The sequence below is a fragment of the Lonchura striata genome, chromosome 3, assembly GCF_046129695.1.
Source record: "Lonchura striata isolate bLonStr1 chromosome 3, bLonStr1.mat, whole genome shotgun sequence".
Classification (NCBI taxonomy): domain Eukaryota; kingdom Metazoa; phylum Chordata; class Aves; order Passeriformes; family Estrildidae; genus Lonchura; species Lonchura striata.
In genome coordinates this window covers 112,511,566-112,531,826 of record NC_134605.1, presented here as the reverse complement: position 1 = coordinate 112,531,826, position 20,261 = coordinate 112,511,566, and the positions used below count along the sequence as shown (strand labels likewise).

Sequence of the window (20,261 nt, the reverse complement as noted above, 5' to 3'; positions counted from 1 at the left end):
CCGATGCCGATCCCAATCCCAATCCTGATCCCGATCCCGATCCCGATCCCAATCCCAATCCCGATTCCGATCCCAATCCCAATCCTGATCCCGATCCCGATCCCAATCCCAATCCCGATTCCGATCCCAATCCCAATCCCGATGCCGATCCCGATCCCAATCCCAATCCCGATTCCGATTCCGATTCCGATCCCAATCCCAATCCCGATGCCGATCCCACTCCTGATCCCAATCCCAATCCCGATCCCGATCCCGATCCCGATCCCGATCCCGATCCCGGCCGCGGGGCACAAACACGGACCCAGGCTTCTCCGATACAATTTATGGATCTGGAATACACAACTCCCGTCCTCCCCCACTTCCAACCCGGATCCGACCTCTCCAATTCGGGAGGAATCCCCGGGAAAACCCCGGATCCGCCCCCGCCGAGTCCTCCCAACCGTCCCTGAGTTTGGATCTCCCGGAATCGCCGCCGCCGCTCCGAGTCCGGGATTCCCGCGGCGAGGAAAAATCCCCCGGGGGGGGGGAAAAAACCCGGGATCCGCCTTTCCCTCTTTTCCACGGGATAAAACCCCGAAAAACCCAAACAACCGTCCCAAAAAAGCGGCGGGAAGGGGGAGCGCGGGTGGACATTCCCGAGGGACCCTCAGGAGGTCTCCAGCACCTGGTGGGGCAGCGGGACGGCGGCGGATCCCGGGAGCGCTCCCGGCTTCTCGCGGCCCTTCAGGAAGAAGGTCAGGAGCTCCCCCTTGCCCTTGACGAAGACGGCGCCGCGGCGCACGAAGCGGAAGCCGAACTCCTTCAGGATCTGCTGCGTCTCCTCCACCACCTGCGGGAGAGCGGGAAAAGCAGGAATGGCCCGGGGGAAAAGAGGGAATGATCCAGGGGAAAAGCGGGAATGGCCCAAGGGAAAAGCGGGAATCCCACCTGGACGTTCCCCATGGTCCCACCTGGATGTTCCCTGGACGTTCCCCATGATCCCCCCAGCCATTCCCACCAGGACGTTCCCGGGATCGATCCCCATGATCCCACCTGGACGTTCCCCATGGTCCCACCTGGATGTTCCCATGGTCCCACCTGGACGTTCCCCATGGTCCCACCTGGACGTTCCCCATGGTCCCACCTGGACGTTCCCCATGATTCCACCTGGATGTTCCCCATGATCCCACCTGGACATTCCCATGATCCCACATGGACATTCCCTGGACGTTCCCCATGGTCCCACCTGGACGTTCCCCATGATCCCCCCAGCCATTTCCACCAGGACGTTCCCGGGATCGTTCCCCATGATCCCTGCCTGGACGTTCCCCATGATCCCACCTGGACGTTCCCCATGGTCCCACCTGGACATTCCCCATGGTCCCACCTGGATGTTCCCCATGATCCCACCTGGACGTTCCCCATGGTCTCACCTGGACGTTCCCCATGATCCCCCCAGCCCTTCCCACCGGGACGTTCCCGGGATCGTTCCCCATGATCCCACCTGGACGTTCCCCATGATCCCACCTGGATGTTCCCCATGATCCCACCTGGATGTTCCCCATGATCCCACCTGGACGTTCCCCATGATCCCACCTGGACGTTCCCCATGGTCCCACCTGGATGTTCCCTGGACGTTCCCCATGATCCCACATGGACATTCCCCATGGTCCCACCTGGACGTTCCCCATGATCCCACCTGGACATTCCCCATGATCCCACCTGGACATTCCCCTAATCCCATCTGGACGTTCCCCATGGTCCCACCTGGACGTTCCCCATGATCCCACCTGGACATTCCCATGATCCCACCTGGACATTTCCATGATCCCACATGGACATTCCCTGGATGTTCCCCATGATCCCACCTGGACGTTCCCCATGATCCCACCTGGACGTTCCCCATGGTCCCACCTGGACATTTCCATGATCCCACCTGGACATTCCCTGGATGTTCCCCATGATCCCACCTGGACGTTCCCCATGATCCCACCTGGATGTTCCCCATGATCCCACCTGGACATTCCCCATGATCCCACCTGGATGTTCCCCATGGTCCCACCTGGACATTCCCCATGATCCCACCACCTGGACGTTCCCCATGGTCCCACCTGGACGTTCCCATGGTCCCACCTGGACATTCCCCCGATCCCACCTGGACGTTCCCATGATCCCACATGGACATTCCCTGGACGTTCCCCATGATCCCACCTGGATGTTCCCATGGTCCCACCTGGATGTTCCCCATGGTCCCACCTGGACATTCCCCATGGTCCCACCTGGATGTTCCCCATGATCCCACCTGGACATTCCCTGGACGTTCCCCATGATCCCACCTGGACGTTCCCCATGATCCCGCCTGGATGTTCCCATGGTCCCATCTGGACATTCCCCCAATCCCAACTGGATGTTCCCCATGGTCCCACCTGGACGTTCCCCATGGTCCCACCTGGATGTTCCCCATGGTCCCACCTGGATGTTCCCCATGGTCCCACCTGGACGTTCCCCATGGTCCCACCTGGATGTTCCCCATGGTCCCACCTGGACGTTCCCCATGGTCCCACCTGGACGTTCCCCATGATTCCACCTGGATGTTCCCCATGATCCCACCTGGACATTCCCATGATCCCACATGGACATTCCCTGGACGTTCCCCATGATCCCACCTGGATGTTCCCATGGTCCCACCTGGACATTCCCCCAATCCCACCTGGACATTCCCCATGGTCCCACCTGGACGTTCCCCATGATTCCCCCAACCATTCCCACCGGGACGTTCCCGGGATCGTTCCCCATGGTCCCACCTGGACGTTCCCCATGGTCCCACCTGGATGTTCCCATGATCCCACCTGGACGTTCCCCATGATCCCACCTGGACGTTCCCCATGATCCCACCTGGACGTTCTCCATGATCCCACCTGGACGTTCCCCATGATCCCACCTGGACGTTCCCCATGGTCCCACCTGGACGTTCCCCATGGTCCCACCTGGATGTTCTCCATGGTCCCACCTGGACGTTCCCCATGATCCCACCTGGACGTTCCCCATGGTCCCACCTGGATGTTCCCCATCGTCCCACCTGGACGTTCCCCATGATCCCACCTGGATGTTCCCCATGATCCCACCTGGACATTCCCCATGATCCCACCTGGACGTTCCCCATGGTCCCACCTGGACATTCCCCATGGTCCCACCTGGATGTTCCCCATGATCCCACCTGGACGTTCCCCATGATCCCACCTGGACATTCCCCATGATCCCACCTGGACGTTCCCCATGGTCCCACCTGGACGTTCCCCATGATCCCACCTGGATGTTCCCCATGATCCCACCTGGACGTTCCCCATGGTCCCACCTGGACGTTCCCCATGGTCCCACCTGGACGTTCCCATGATCCCAACTGGATGCTCCCCATGATCCCACCTGGATGTTCCCCCAATCCCACCTGGGCATTCCCTGGACGTTCCCCATGTTCCCACCTGGACATTCCCATGATCCCACCTGGACGTTCCCCATGGTCCCACCTGGATGTTCCCCATGATCCCACCTGGACGTTCCCCATGATCCCACCTGGACGTTCCCCATGGTCCCACCTGGACGTTCCCCATGGTCCCACCTGGACGTTCCCATGGTCCCACCTGGACGTTCCCATGATCCCACCTGGACATTCCCCATGGTCCCACCTGGACGTTCCCCATGGTCCCACCTGGATGTTCCCATGGTCCCACCTGGACGTTCCCCATGATCCCCCCAGCCATTTCCACCAGGACGTTCCCGGGATCGTTCCCCATGATCCCTGCCTGGACGTTCCCCATGGTCCCACCTGGACATTCCCCATGGTCCCACCTGGACGTTGCCCATGGTCCCACCTGGATGTTGCCCATGACCCCGGTGGACTCCATCCTGCTGGCCACGTTGACCGTGTTGCCCCAGATGTCGTAGTGGGGCTTGCGCGCCCCGATGACCCCGGCCAGCACGGCGCCCTTGTTCATCCCTGCCGGGGACAGGCGCGGGTAACGCCGCAATTCCCGCAATTCCCGGAATTCCCGGAATTCCCGGAATTCCCGGCGTTCCCGACTTGCCGATGCGCAGCATGAAGTTGTTGAAGGACTGGTAGTTGATGTTCATCAGCGTCACCTTCATGGCCAGCGCGAAGTCGGCCAGGTCGGCCAGGTGCTGCCAGCGCTCCTTCTCCGAGCGCGGCTCCTTCTGCGTGGACATCCCGGGAATCGGCCAAGGGCACGGGAGGTGGGACACGGAGGTGCAGGTGGTGGGGCTTGGAGATGGGGGCACATGGAGATGGGACATGGAGGTGGAGATGGAGATGGGTCATGGAGATGGGACATGGAGATGGGATATGGAGATGGAGATGGGAGATGGAGATGGAGATGGGACATGGAGATGGAGATGGGAGATGGAGGTGGAGATGGGACATGGGACATGGAGGTGGAGATGGAGATGGGTCATGGAGATGGGATATGGAGATGGAGATGGGAGATGGAGATGGGACATGAAGATGGGACATGGAGATGGGACACGGACACGGAGATGGGACGTGGAGATGGGACACGGGGGTGTAGATAGAGATGGGACATGGAGATGGGACATGGAGGTGGAGATGGGAGATGGGACATGGAGGTGGAGATGGAGATGGGTCATGGAGATGGGACATGGAGATGGGAGATGGAGATGGAGATGGGAGGTGGAGATGGAGATGGGACATGGAGATGGGACATGGAGATGGAGATGGGAGATGGAGGTGGAGATGGGAGATGGGACATGGAGGTGTAGATGGAGATGGGACATGGAGATGGGACATGGAGGTGGAGATGGCGATGGGTCATGGAGATGGGACATGGAGATGGGATATGGAGATGGAGATGGGAGATGGAGATGGAGATGGGAGATGGGACATGGAGATGGGACATGGAGGTGGAGATGGAGATGGGACATGGAGATGGGACATGGAGGTGTAGATGGAGATGGGACATGGAGATGGGATATGGAGATGGAGATGGGAGATGGAGATGGAGATGGGAGATGGGACATGGAGATGGGACACGGAGGTGGAGATGGAGATGGGACATGGAGATGGGACATGGAGGTGGAGGTGGAGATGGAGATGGGACATGGAGATGGGACATGGAGGTGGAGATGATGGGACGTGGAGCTGGGACGTGGAGATGGGAGCCAAGGATGGGGACAAGCAGGACGGGCCCGGTCCCAGCGTCCCCAGGTCCCGGTCCCGGCCTGACCTTGGCTCCGAATCCGTCGGCGCCGGCGTCGGGCGTCACTCCGGAGGCGGCCATGTAGGTGCTGCCGATGGTCTTGATCTTGGTGATGCAGCGGAACTGGGGCTCGTCCAGCAGCTGGGCAGAGACGAAACCCGGGATCGCCACGGGAACGTCCCGGTGGGATCCCACCTGGATGTTCCTGTGAGTCCCACTGTGATCCCACCTGCATGTTCCACATCCCATCTAGATGTTCCCCGTCCCACCTGGATGTTCCTGTGAGTCCCACTCTGATCCCACCTGGATGTTCCACATCCCATCTAGATGTTCCCCGTCCCACCTGGATGTTCCTGTGAGTCCCACTCTGATCCCACCTGGATGTTCCACATCCCATCTAGATGTTCCCCGTCCCACCTGGATGTTCCTGTGAGTCCCACTCTGATCCCACCTGGATGTTCCACATCCCATCTAGATGTTCCCCGTCCCACCTGGATGTTCCTGTGAGTCCCGGTGGGATCCCACCTGGATGTTCTCCCTCATTCCCAGTCTGATCCCACCTGGATGTTCCTGTGATTCCCGGTGGGATCCCACCTGGATGTTCCTGTGAGTCCCGGTGGGATCCCACCTGGATGTTCCCTGTCCCACCTGGATGTTCCTGTGAGTCCCACTCTGATCCCACCTGGATGTTCCCTGTCCCATCTGGATGTTCCTGTGAGTCCTGGTGGGATCCCACCTGGATGTTCCCTGTCCCATCTGGATGTTCCTGTGAGTCCCGGTGGGATCCCACCTGGATGTTCCCTGTCCCACCTGGATGTTCCTGTGAGTCCTGGTGGGATCCCACCTGGATGTTCCCTGTCCCATCTGGATGTTCCTGTGAGTCCTGGTGGGATCCCACCTGGATGTTCCTGTGAGTCCTGGTGGGATCCCACCTGGATATTCCCATCATTCCCGCTGTGATCCCACCTGGACGTTCCCAACTATTCCAACGTTCTCCATGATTCCCAGTCTGATCCCACCTGGACATTCATTCCCCAAGACTCTCCACTGGACATTCCCCACAGTTCCCGTCCTGATCCCACCTGGACATTTCTTCCCGAGATTCCCACCTGGACATTCCCGATTATTCCCAAAGTGACCCCACCTGGACTTTCATTCCCAGAGGTCCCCACCCGGCCCCTCCCCGCCGTTCCCGGCGCGTTCCCGGCTCACGGCGTCGAAGTCGGAGATGATCTCGTTGAGGAAGCGCAGGCACTCGATGCCGCCGTTGTTGATGCTCTCCTCGGTGTAGAAGTCGGCGAAGTTGGGCAGCGAGGCGAACATCACGCCGATCTCCTCGTAGGATTGGCTGTAGAGCTCCTGCAACGCCGGGAACGCCCCCGGAGCGCGGAGCCGTCGGTTATTGGGGGTTGGTTATCCACCATTGGTCATTGGTTTTTTTGGGATCCTTGGGAGTGTCCAAGGAAAGGCTGGAGAACCCTTGGATGGTGTGGTGGGATTGGGATTGGAGAACCCTTGAATGGTGTGGTGGGATTGGGATTGGGATTGGGATTGGGATTGGAGAACCCTTGGATGGTGCGGTGGGATTGGGCTGGAGAACCCTTGGATGGTGTGGTGGGATTGGGCTGGAGAACCCTTGGATGGTGTGGTGGGATTGGAGAACCCTTGGATGGTGTGGTGGGATTGGGACAGGATTGGAGAACCCTTGGATGGTGGGGTGGGATTGGAGAACCCTTGGATGGTGTGGTGGGATTGGGCTGGAGAACCCTTGGATGGTGTGGTGGGATTGGAGCTCCACGGATCCCATCCCAAACCATTCCGGGATTCTGGGATCCAGGACGCTCAGGATCCATCCCGAGGGGTTTTTATGGAATTCTGGGATGCAAAACGGAAGGGAGACCCTTCCTGGAGTCCCGAATTCCCAAGGAATTCCCAAAATTCCTTCCCAAAGAGGAGCTGGGATGGGGCTGGATCCAATCCCAGGCTGGGAGATCCGGGAATGGAGGGAAATCCCTGGGAAAAGGGGGAGGAATTTGGGAAGGAATTCCCAAAGAATCCCTGGGAACGTCCAAGGAACGTTTGGAGCCACCTGGGATCGGGGTTGGAGTGGGATGGGACGGAACCTCCACAGATCCCATCCAAAGAACTCCAGGGATGCAGGAAGTGCCGGGAAAATTGGGAAGCGCCGGGAAAATCGGGAAGCACCGGGAAAAGCCGGGAATACCGACCTCATCCCGCTTTTTGGAGCCCAGGAAGTGGCGGGCCACGTGCTCGGGCAGCATGTTGGCCACCAGGGCCTCGTTCCAGCGGCGCATCTCCGAGACGCGCTCCTTCTGCTCGTGGACGTCCATCTTCCACAGGAACAGCGTCCGCGCCAGCTTCTCCACCTGGGAATGCCGGAATTCCCGGGATTGGGGATTGTGGGATGGCGGGATTGTGGGATTGTGGGATGGTGGGACAATGGGATGGTGGGATGGTGGGATAATGGAGATGCGCTCCTTCTGCTCGTGGACGTCCATCTTCCACAGGAACAGCGTCTGCGCCAGCTTCTCCACCTGGGAATGCCGGAATTCCCGGGATTGGGGATTGTGGGATGCTGGGATGGTGGGATAATGGGATAACGGAATTATGGGATTATGGGATAATGGGATAGTGGGATGCTGGGATAACGGAGATCTGGTTGATCTTCCGCAGGAACAGTGTCCATGCCAGCTTCTCCACCTGGGATTACACGCCTGGGAATGTGGGAATTCCCGGGATTGGGACATTTTGGGATGGTGGGATTGTGGGATGGTGGGATGGTGGGATAATGGGATGGGATAATGGAGATGTGTTCCTTCTGGTTGATCTTCCACAGGAACAGCGTCTGGGCAAGCTTCTCCACCTGGGAATGCCGGAATTCCCGGGATTGGGGGATTGTGGGATGCTGGGATGGTGGGATAATGGGATAACGGAATTATGGGATTATGGGATAATGGGATAGTGGGATGCTGGGATAACGGAGATCTGGTTGATCTTCCGCAGGAACAGTGTCCATGCCAGCTTCTCCACCTGGGATTACACGCCTGGGAATGTGGGAATTCCCGGGATTGGGGCATTTGGGGATTTTGGGGAAATGGAGATGCGCTCCTTCTGCTCGTGGACGTCCACGTCTTCCACAGGGATGGTGGGATGATGGGATTGTGCGATAATGGGATGATGGGATGATGAGATTTTTGGGATTTGGGATGATGGGATGATGATGTTCTGGAATTATGGAATGACGGGATAATGGGATTATCATATTATGGGATTATGAAGTTATGGGGTACTGGGATGATGAGATTATGGGATGGTGGGATGATGAAATTATGGGATTATGATGTTATGGGATACTGGGATTATAGGATAATGACATGATGGGATGATGGGGTGATGGAATTATGGGAATATGATATGGAATTATGGGAATATGATATGGAATTATGGGATCATGATATGGAATTATGGGATTATGGGATAATGGAATGATGGGATAATAGGATGTTGAGATTATGGGATTATGGGATGATGGGGTGATGGGATTATGGGATTATAAAATAATGGGAATATGGGATAATAGGATGATGGGGTGATGGGATTATGGGATTATAAAATAATGGGAATATGGGATAACAGGAGGATGGGGTGATGGGATAATGGAATGATGGGATAATGTGATGATGGGATGATGGAATTATGGGATCATGATATGGAATAATGGGAATCCCAGAAGGGAGGGAAAGGGCGGGAAAAGGGAGGAAAAGGGAGGAAAAGCAAGGGAAGGGAAGGGAAGGGAAGGGAAGGGAAGGGAAGGGAAGGGAAGGGAAGGGAAGGGAAGGGAAGGGAAGGGAAGGGAAGGGAAGGGAAGGGAAGGGAAGGGAAGGGAAGGGAAGGGAAGGGAAGGGAAGGGAAGGGAAGGGAAGGGAAGGGAAGGGAAGGGAAGGGAAGGGAAGGGAAGGGAAGGGAAGGGAAGGGAAGGGAAGGGAAGGGAAGGGAAGGGAAGGGAAGGGAAGGGAAGGGAAGGGAAGGGAAGGGAAGGGAAGGGAAGGGAAGGGAAGGGAAGGGAAGGGAAGGGAAGGGAAGGGAAGGGAAGGGAAGGGAAGGGAAGGGAAGGGAAGGGAAGGGAAGGGAAGGGAAGGGAAGGGAAGGGAAGGGAAGGGAAGGGAAGGGAAGGGAAGGGAAGGGAAGGGAAGGGAAGGGAAGGGAAGGGAAGGGAAGGGAAGGAAAGGAAAGGAAAGGAAAGGAAAGGAAAGGAAAGGAAAGGAAAGGAAAGGAAAGGAAAGGAAAGGAAAGGAAAGGAAAGGAAAGGAAAGGAAAGGAAAGGAAAGGAAAGGAAAGGAAAGGAAGGAAAAGGGAAGAAAGGAAAAGGGAAGGAAGGAAAGGGAAGGGAAGGAAAAGAAAAGAAGGAAAAGGGAAGGAAGGAAAGGGAAGGGAAGGAAAAGAAAAGAAGGAAAAGGGAAGGAAGGAGCCCTTCCCCTCCCGCCACTCACGTGCCGTGAGAAGTAGTAGAAGCTGAGCATCACCACGAAGATCATGGCGGTCATGGAGTACTTGGAGGGCACCAGCACGGACCTGCCGAGGGACCGGCCAGAGGCCGGAATTCCCAACGTTTCCCGAGGGATCGGCCGGAGGCCGGAATTCCCAACGGTCCCCGAGGGATCGGCCGGAGGCCGGAATTCTGGAGGGTCCCCCAAAGGCCGGAATTCCAAACGATCCCCCAAGGGATTGTCTGGCATCTGGAATTCTGGGCCCATCCCCTGAGGGATTGTCCAGAGGCCGGAATTCCGGGCCAGTTCCCAAGGGATCATCCAGTGGCCAGAATTCCGGATGGTCCCCCAAAGGCTGGAATTCCAAACAATCCCTCAAGGGATTGTCTGGTGGCTGGAATTCCGGCCCCACCCTTGAGGGATCATCCAGAGGCCGGAATTCCGGACGGTTCCCCAAAGGTCGGAATTCCAAACCATCCCCCAAGGGATTGTCCAGGGGCCGGAATTCCGGGCCAGCTCCCAAGGGATCGTCCAGAGGCCAGAATTCCGTCCCCGTCCCATCCCCATCCCCATCTCTGTCCCCATCCCCATCCCAATCCCCATCCCCATTCCCATTCCCATCCCATCCCATCCCATCCCATCCCATCCATCCCATCCCATCCCATCCATCCCATCCCATCCCATCCCATCCCATCCCATCCCATCCCATCCCATCCCATCCCATCCCATCCCATTGATCCCATCCCATCCCATCCCATCCCATCCCATTCCATCCCGTCCCCTCGGTGCCGGCTGCCGCCCTACGCGCCGTGCTGGCCGCGCCGCTGGTCGTAGCGGTCGAAGATGGGCTCCCAGGCGGAGACGTTGACGGCGCCGGTGGCGGCGGTGACGAGCACCATGAGGCTCAGCTTGACCATGTGGCTGACCTGCACCAGCATCACGGTGGCCACCAGCGCCAGCAGGGCGACGTAGCTGAAGTACTTGGGGTGCTCGGTGCAGCCGCCGCCCCGGGGTGGCCCCGAGGTCCCGTTGGTGGCCACCCAGCGGGCGCGCCGGCAGCCGAGCTGGGGACAGGACGGTGGGGTCAGCATGGGGACGCGGTGGCCACCAGGGTGGGGCAACTGCTGCGGTTTGGCTGTTCTTCAAAGCTACTGGCCCATGGTGGCCTCCATGTCCCATTGGCCACCAACGCGTGGTGACCTCCATGTCCCCATTGGCTACCAGCCCATGGTGGCCTCCATGTCCCACTGGCCATCAACCCATGGTGGCCTCCATGTCTCAATGGCCACCAGTCCGTGGTGGCCCCATTGTCCCATTGGCCACCAACCCATGGTGGCCCCATTGTCCCATTGGCCACCAACCCGTGGTGACCTCCATGTCCCCATTGGCCACCAGCCCATGGTGGCCTCAATGTCCCATTGGCCACCAGCCCGTGGTGGCCTCAATATCCCATTGGCCACCAGCCCATGGTCCCCATGGCAGCCCAGATGGGGACATGGGGACATGGTGGCCACCACAGCCACCAGGGTGGGGTAACAGCAGTGGTTTGGCTGCTCTTCAAAGCCACCAGCCCATGGTGGCCCCATTGTCCCATTGGTCACCAACCCATGGTGGCCCCATTGTCCCATCGGTCACCAACCCATGGTGGCCCCATTGTCCCATTGGTCACCAACCCATGGTGGCCTCCATGTCCCATTGGTCACCAGCCCATGGTGGCCTCCATGTCTCAATGGCCACCAGTCCGTGGTGGCCTCCATGTCCCATTGGTCACCAACCCATGGTGGCCCCATTGTCCCATTGGTCACCAACCCATGGTGGCCCCATTGTCCCATTGGCCACCAACCTGTGGTGACCTCCATGTCCCCATTGGCCATCAACCCATGGTGGCCTCCATGTCTCAATGGCCACCAGTCCGTGGTGGCCCCATTGTCCCATTGGCCACCAACCCATGGTGGCCTCCATGTCCCATTGGCCACCAACCCGTGGTGGCCTCCATGTCCCATTGGCCACCAGCCCATGGTGGCCTCCATGTCCCATTGGCCACCAACCCGTGGTGACCTCCATGTCCCCATTGGCCACCAGCCCATGGTCCCCATGGCAGCCCAGATGGGGACATGGGGACATGGTGGCCACCACAGCCACCAGGGTGGGGTAACAGCAGTGGTTTGGCTGCTCTTCAAAGCCACCAGCCCATGGTGACCTCTATGTCCAATTGGCCACCAGCCCGTGGTGGCCCCATTGTCCCACTGGCCACCAGCCCATGGTGACCTCCATGTCCAATTGGCCACCAGCCCATGGTGGCCCCATTGTCCCATTGGTCACCAGCCCATGGTGGCCTCCTTGTCCCATTGGCCACCAGTCCGTGGTGGCCTCAATGTCCCATTGGCCACCAAACCATGGTGGCCTCCCTGTCCCATTGGCCACCACCTTGTGGTTCCCATGGCAGCCCAGATGGGGACACGGTGGTGACCACCATGGCCACGTGGGAGATGTAGCTGCAACATCTGTGCTGCTCCTCACAGCCACCAGCCCATGGTGGCCTCAATGTCTCAATGGCCACCAACCCATGGTGGCCCCATTGTCCCATTGGTCACCAACCCATGGTGGCCTCCATGTCCAATTGGCCACCAGCCCATGGTGGCCTCCATGTCCCATTGGTCACCAACCCATGGTGGCCCCATTGTCCCATTGGCCACCAACCCGTGGTGACCTCCATGTCCCCATTGGCCACCAGCCCATGGTGGCCTCCATGTCCCCATTGGCCACCAGCCCATGGTGGCCTCCCTGTCCCATTGGCCACCACCTTGTGGTTCCCATGGCAGCCCAGATGGGGACACGGTGGTGACCACCATGGCCACGTGGGAGATGTAGCTGCAACATCTGTGCTGCTCCTCACAGCCACCAGCCCATGGTGGCCTTGATGTCTCAATGGCCACCAACCCATGGTGGCCTCCATGTCCCATTGGCCACCAACCCGTGGTGGCCCCATTGTCCCATTGGTCACCAACCCATGGTGGCCTCATTGTCCCACTGGCCACCAGCCCATGGTGGCCCCATTGTCCCACTGGCCACCAGCCCATGGTGGCCCCATTGTCCCATTGGTCACCAACCCATGGTGGCCCCATTGTCCCATTGGTCACCAACCCATGGTGGCCTCCATGTCCCATTGGTCACCAACCCATGGTGGCCCCATTGTCCCATTGGTCACCAGCCCATGGTGGCCCCATTGTCCCACTGGCCACCAGCCCATGGTGGCCTCCATGACCTCACCATGTCCACGATGTCGGCCGTGGTGACGATGGCGATGGCCGCCATGGCCCAGGTGTTGCGCGCCCATCGGGTCCGGTCGATCCAGGTGGAGAAGGCCACCAGCTTTTTGGGGAAGGCCTGCGGCGACAACCACCGGACGGGGACGGTCACCGTATTTTGGGAATTTGGAAATTTTTGGGAACCCCAGAAGCCCGTCTCACCCGCGGGAAGATGGCGGCCGAGGAGCAGAGCGTCAGTCCCACCAGCAACGCCTCGCCCACCACGAAGGTCACGTAGTTGGTCACCAGCCTGCCACCGCCCAGGAGAAAGGTCAGCGGCGCCGACCCTCGCCGAACCGCGGCGCCGGCGCGGCGCCCGCCCTACCCGGGGTCGATGACGGCCTCCACCAGGGCGGTGAAGAAGAGGACGACGCAGGAGCAGCCGAAGGCGGCGCCGCTCTGCTTCTCCTTCTCCACCGAGTAGCGCGTCTCCATCTCGGGGTCGGTGAAGCGCAGCGACAGCCGGAAGGTGGCCTTGCCCTTCAGCCTGGCAAACGCCGGCACGTTGGCGCCGGGGCGGTGGGCAGCGGCCGGGATCTCCGGGGGGTTTTGGGGGACGGAGGTGGCACCACTCACGCCTGGATGGACTCGCGCTCCAGCAGGGCCTCGTTGAGGAGCCGGTGGAGCTCCTGCTCGTTCTGCGCCGCGCCCGCCACGCGCTCGGCCAGGTCCCGCAGCCGCAGCCGGCGCCGCGGGTTGGGGAAGGACGGGTTGGGCGCCTGCGGGGACGGGGGACGGTGCGGTGGGGACGGCGCGGTGGGGATGGTGTGGTGGGGACGGCGCAGTGGGGACGGCGTGGTGGGGACGGCGTGGTGGGGACGGCGCGGTGGGGACGGCGTGGTGGGGACGGCGTGGTGGGGATGGCACGGTGGGGATGGTGTGGGGACACCGCGGTGGGGATGGTGTGGTGGGGATGGCACGGTGGGGACGGCGTGGTGGGGATGACACGGTGGGGATGGTGTGGGGACACCGCGGTGGGGACGGTGCGGTAGGGATGGCACGGTGGGGACGGCGCGGTGGGGACGGCGTGGTGGGGACGGCGCGGTGGGGATGGTGTGGGGACACTGCGGTGGGGACGGTGCGGTGGGGATGGCACGGTGGGGACGGCACGGTGGGGACGGCACGGTGGGGATGACATGGTGGGGATGGTGTGGGGACGGCGCGGTGGGGACGGCATGGTGGGGACGGCGTGGGGACACCGCGGTGGGGACAGCGTGGTGGGGACGGCATGGTGGGGACGGCGTGGTGGGGATGGCATGGTGGGGACGGCGTGGGGACACCGCGGTGGGGACAGCGTGGTGGGGACACTGCAGTGGGGATGCCGTGGGGACAGCATGGGGACAGCATGGTGGTGACAGCGTGGTGGGGACATCATGCTGGGGACAGCGTGGTGGGGATGGCATGGGGACAGCGTGGGGACACCGTGGAGACACCATGGTGGGGACAGCATGGTGGGGACGCTGTGGGGACAGCGTGGTGGGGACAGCATGGGGACAGCGTGGGGACAGCGTGGGGACAGCGTGGGGACAGCGTGGGGACAGCATGGTGGGGACAGAATCGTGGAAACACTGCCGAGGGGATGCTGTGAGGACACTGTGGGCACCGCGTGGAGACACCACGGTGGGGACACTGCGGTGGAGACAGCGTGGTGGGGACAGTGGTGGGGACACCACTGTGGGGACACCGTGGGGACAGCGTGGGGACGGCATGGGGACAGCGTGGTGGGGACACCACAGTGGGGATGGCATGGGGTCAGTGTGGGGACGGCATGGGGACACAGCGGTGGGGACAGCTTCGGGACACCGTAGAGACACTGCGGTGGGGACACCATGGGGACAGTGTGGTGGGGACACCACGGTGGGCATGGGGTGGGGACGGCGTGGGGACAGCGTGGTGGGGACAGCATGGTGGGGATGGCGTGGTGGGGACGCCATGGGGACATCGTGGTGGGGACACTGCAGAGGGGATGGCGTGGGGACACTGTGGGGACAACATGGGGACACCGCGGTGGGGACGGCATGGGGACGGCATGGGGACAGCATGGGGACAGCATGGGGACAGCGTGGGGACACTGTGGAGACACCGAAGTGGGGATGGCGTGAGGACACCGCTGTGGGGACACCATGGGGACAGTGTGGGGACAGCGTGGTGGGATCAGCATGGTGGGGACACCATGGGGACACCACGGTGGGGACAGCGTGGTGGGGACGCCGTGGGGACACCACGGTGGGGACAGCGTGGTGGGGACACCATGGGGACACCACGGTGGGGACAGCGCGGTGGGGACACCATGGGGACACCACGGTGGGGACAGCGCGGTGGGGACACCATGGGGACACCACGGTGGGGACAGCGTGGTGGGGACACCGTGGGGACACCGTGGTGGGGACACCACGGTGGGGACAGCGCGGTGGGGACAGCGCGGTGGGGACAGCGTGGTGGGGACGCCGTGGGGACACCACGGTGGGGACAGCGTGGTGGGGACACCATGGGGACACCACGGTGGGGACAGCGTGGTGGGGACACCGTGGGGACACCACGGTGGGGACAGCGTGGTGGGGACGCCGTGGGGACACCACGGTGGGGACAGCGTGGTGGGGACACCATGGGGACACCACGGTGGGGACAGCGTGGTGGGGACGCCGTGGGGACACCACGGTGGGGACAGCGTGGTGGGGACACCATGGGGACACCACGGTGGGGACAGCGTGGTGGGGACGCCGTGGGGACACCACGGTGGGGACAGCGTGGTGGGGACGCCATGGGGACACCACGGTGGGGACAGTGTGGTGGGGACACCATGGGGACACCACGGTGGGGACAGCGCGGTGGGGACGCCATGGGGACACCACGGTGGGGACAGCGTGGTGGGGACACCGTGGGGACACCGTGGTGGGGACGTCGCCGGCACCTCGTCGGCGTCGTCGGCGTCGGGCTCGGCGGAGCTGCTCCGGCCGGGATCGGCGTCCTCGGGCGGCTCCGGGCTGAGGCTCCCGTTGGGCTCCGGCGCGGCCACCGGAGGGGGGGACACGGCGTGGGACGAGGTCAGGGACAGCTTCTGTGGGGACAGGGGCGTGGTGGGTGTCACCGGTGTCACCAGTGTCACCAGTGCCACCCATCAGACCATGGATGAGGTCAGGGACAGCTTCTGCGGGGACAGGGGCGTGGTGGGTGTCACCGGTGTCACCAGTGTCACCAGTGTCCCTGATCACACCATGGATGAGGTCAGGGACAGCTTCTGCGGGGACAGGGGCGTGGTGGGTGTCACCAATGTCACCAGTGTCACCAGTACCACGAATGTCACCGGTGTCACCCATCACACCGTGGATGAGGTCAGGGACAGGGATATGGTGGGTGTCCCTATGTCACCAGTGTCACCAGTGTCACCAGTGTCACCGGTGTCACCAATGTCACCAATGTCACCGGTGTCACCAGTGCCACTGGTGTCACTCATCACACCACAGATGACATCAGGGACAGGGACATAGTGGGTGTCCCCATGTCACCAGTGTCACCAGTGTCACTGGTGTCACCAATGTCACCAATGTCACCGGTGTCACCGGTGTCACCCATCACACCGTGGACGAGGTCAGGGACAGGGGCATGGTAGGTGTCCCTGTGTCACCAGTGCCACCAGTGCCACCCATCACACCGTGGGACAAGCTTCTGTGGGGGACAGGAGCATGGTGGGTGACCCTGTGTCACCAGTGTCACCAGTGTGTCCCCAATGTCCCCAGGAACCCCACCAGTGTCCCCAGTGTGTCCCCAGTGTATCCCCAGTGTTCCCAGCATCCCCACCAGTGTCCCCAGTGTCCCCAGTGTGTCCCCAGTGTATCCCCAATGTCCCCAGCATCCCCACCAGTGTCCCCAGTGTGTCCCTGGTGTGTCCCCAGTCTGTCCCCACCAGCGTCCCCAGTCTGTTCCCAGTGTGTCCCCAATGCCCCCAGTGTCCCCAGTGTGTCCACATTGTCCCCACACCCCATGTCCCCAATGCCCCCAGTCTGTCCCAAGTGTCCCCAATGTCCCCAGTGTGTCCCCAGTGTGTCCCCAGCGTGTCCCCAGTGTCCCCAGTCTGACTCCAGCTTGTCCCCAGTGTCCCCAGCACCCCCACCGGTGTCCCCAGTCTGTCCCCAATGTGTCCCCAGTGTCCCCACCAGTGTCCCCAGCATCCCCAGCACCCCCACCAGTGTCCGCAGTGTCCCCAGTCTGTCCCCAGCACCCCCACGGGTGTCCCCAGCGTGTCCCCAGTGTCCTCAGTCTGTCTCCAGCATGTCCCCAGTGTCCCCAGCACCCCCACCAGTGTCCCCAGTGTGTCCCCAGTGTGTCCCCAGTGTCTCCAGTCTGTCTCCAGCATGTCCCCAGTGTCCCCAGCACCCCCACGGGTGTCCCCAGCGTGTCCCCAGTGTCCTCAGTGTCCCCAGTCTGTCCCCAGTCTGTCTCCAGCATGTCCCCAGTGTCCCCAGCACCCCCACCAGTGTCCCCAGTCTGTCCCCAGTGTGTCCCCAGTGTGTCCCCAGTGTATCTCCAGCTTGTCCCCAGTGTCTCCAGCACCCCCACCAGTGTCCCCAGTCTGTCCCCAGTGTCCCCAGTCTGTCCCCAGTGTGTCCCCAGTGTGTCCCCAGTCTGTCCCCAATGTCCCCAGTCTGTCCCCAATGTCCCCAGCGTGTCCCCACCGGTGTCCCCAGTGTGTCCCCAGTGTGTCCCCAGCATGTCCCCAGTGTCCCCAGTGTGTCCCCAGTGTCACCAGCACCCCCACCGGTGTCCCCAGCGTGTCCCCAGTCTGTCCCCAGTCTGTCTCCAGCATGTCCCCAGTGTCCCCAGCACCCCCACCGGTGTCCCCAGTCTGCCCCCAGTGTGTCCCCAGTGTCCCCAGTCTGTCCCCAGTGTGTCCCCACTGTGTCCCCAGTCTGTCCCCAATGTCCCCAGTGTGTCCCCACCGGTGTCCCCAGTCTGCCCCCAGTGTGTCCCCAGTGTCCCCAGTCTGTCCCCAGTGTGTCCCCACTGTGTCCCCAGTCTGTCCCCAATGTCCCCAGTGTGTCCCCACCAGTGTCCCCAGTCTGTCCCCAGTGTGTCCCCAGCGTATCCCCAGTGTCCCCAGTCTGTCCCCACCAGTGTCCCCAGTGTCACCAGCACCCCCACCAGTGTCCCCAGTCTGCCCCCAGTGTGTCCCCAGTGTCCCCAGTCTGTCCCCACCAGTGTCCCCAGTGTCCCCAGCACCCCCACCAGTGTCCCCAGTCTGTCCCCAGTGTGTCCCCAATGTCCCCAGTCTGCCCCCAGTGTGTCCCCAGTGTCCCCAGTCTGTCCCCACCAGTGTCCCCAGTGTCCCCAGCACCCCCACCAGTGTCCCCAGTCTGTCCCCAGTGTGTCCCCAATGTCCCCAGTCTGTCCCCAGTGTGTCCCCAGTGTGTCCCCAGTCTGTCCCCAGTCTGTCCCCAGTGTCCCCAGTCTGTCCCCAATGTCCCCGGCGTGTCCCCAACGGTGTCCCCAGTGTCCCCAGTCTGTCCCCAGTGTCCCCGCCGTGTCCCCACCGGTGTCCCCGCCGTGTCCCCGCCGTGTCCCCGGCGCCGCCGCTCACCACGCCGTTGACGCCGCGCCGCGGGCCCGTCTTGGGGACCACCACCAGGTAGGTGACGATGCCCTTGTCCCTCAGGTAGTCACAGCGGGAGCCGCCCTCGCCCGGCTCCACCTCGAACTCGCCCTTCAGGCAGTCCACGGTGCTCTGCGAGACGTGCACGCGCCTGCCGCGCCCGCGCCGCCGTCACCGCGCCGTCCCCGTCCCCGCGGCGGCGCCGGGGCGGCGGGGTCGGCGGCTCACCCGGGGATGCCGCCCGCCTCCATCTTGTTGGCCACGGTGACGTCGGTGGACCAGACGTCGTACTGCCAGCGCTTCTGGCCCAGCACGCCGCCCAGCACCGCGCCGCTGTGCACGCCCACGCGCATGTCCACCGCCGTGCGCGTCCGCTCCCGCACCGAGCTGCGCCGCCGCAACGCCGCGGGTGGGCGCGGGGACGGGCACCGGGAATGGGAATGGCCATTGGGAATGGGAATGGCCATTGGGAATGGGAATGGTCATTGGGAGTGGGAATGGTCATTGGGAATGGGAAAGGCCATTGGGAATGGGAATGGTCATTGGGAATGGCCATTGGGAATGGGAATGGCCATTGGGAGTGGGAATGGTCATTGGGAATGGCCATTGGGAATGGGAATGGCCATTGGGAATGGCCATTGGGAATGGGAATGGTCATTGGGAATGGGAATGGCCATTGGGAATGGCCATTGGGAGTGGGAATGGTCATTGGGAATGGGAATGGCCATTGGGAGTGGGAATGGTCATTGGGAGTGGGAATGGCCATTGGGAATGGGAATGATCATTGGGAAAGGGCATGGTCATTGGGAATGGGAATAGCCATTGGGAATGGGAATGGTCATTGGGAATGGGAATGGCCATTGGGAATGGGAATGGCCATTGGGAGTGGTCACTGGGAATGGGAATGGCCATTGGGAATGGGAATGGCCATTGGGAGTGGTCACTGGGAATGGGAATGGCCATTGGGAGTGGTCACTGGGAATGGGAATGGCCATTGGGAATGGGAATGGCCATTGGGAATGGGAATGGCTATTGGAATGGGAATGGCCATTGGGAATGGCCATTGGGAATGGGAATGGTCATTGGGAATGGGAATGGTCATTGGGAATGGGAATGGCCATTGGGAGTGGTCATTTGGAATGGGAATGGCCATTGGGAGTGGGAATGGCCATTGGGAATGGGAATGGCCACCGCCATGCGCGCCTGCTCCCGCACCGAGCTGCGCCACCGCAACACCACAGGTGGGCACGGGGACGGGACAGGCACCGGGAACGGGCACCGGGAATGGGAATGGGCACTGGGAATGGCCACGGGGACCGGGAGTGGCCATGGGGACCGAGGACGGGCACCGGGGGTGGCCACGGGGACCAGGAGTGGCCACGGGAAATGGGGATCATGGGAAATGGGGATTGGGAAACAGGAGTGGCCACGGGGAATGGGGAGTGGCCACAGGGAATGTCGGCACGGAACGCGGAGAATCCGCAGGGAACGCAGAAAATCCGCGGGGAACGCGGCCTCAGCACAGCCCGGCCTCCGGCGTCAGCGACCACTCCCCATTCCCATCCCCATTCCCATCCTCATTCCCATTCCCATTCCCATTCCCATTCCCATTCCCATCCCCATTCCCATTCCCATCCCCATTCCCATTCCC

At 61.6% G+C, this 20,261-nt stretch overlaps 1 protein-coding gene across 1 annotated transcript in view; it reads right to left on the bottom strand.

The window, feature by feature from the left end:
• Positions 1–307: 307 nt before the first annotated feature.
• Positions 308–20,261, bottom strand: part of ADCY3 (adenylate cyclase 3) — a 39,579-nt gene continuing 19,625 nt past the window's right edge. Inside the window, exons 6-20 of the mRNA XM_077782485.1 lie at positions 18,839–18,997; positions 18,599–18,761; positions 15,935–16,081; positions 13,600–13,742; positions 13,349–13,510; positions 13,186–13,273; positions 12,986–13,102; positions 10,520–10,779; positions 9,719–9,800; positions 7,436–7,594; positions 6,420–6,566; positions 5,235–5,348; positions 4,062–4,188; positions 3,849–3,973; positions 308–829 (exon numbers count right to left, since the gene is read on the bottom strand). Of these exons, the coding sequence (XP_077638611.1) occupies positions 647–829; positions 3,849–3,973; positions 4,062–4,188; positions 5,235–5,348; positions 6,420–6,566; positions 7,436–7,594; positions 9,719–9,800; positions 10,520–10,779; positions 12,986–13,102; positions 13,186–13,273; positions 13,349–13,510; positions 13,600–13,742; positions 15,935–16,081; positions 18,599–18,761; positions 18,839–18,997 (2,176 nt within the window). The 3' untranslated portion in view covers positions 308–646. The remainder of the gene's footprint in view (positions 830–3,848; positions 3,974–4,061; positions 4,189–5,234; positions 5,349–6,419; positions 6,567–7,435; positions 7,595–9,718; positions 9,801–10,519; positions 10,780–12,985; positions 13,103–13,185; positions 13,274–13,348; positions 13,511–13,599; positions 13,743–15,934; positions 16,082–18,598; positions 18,762–18,838; positions 18,998–20,261) is intronic.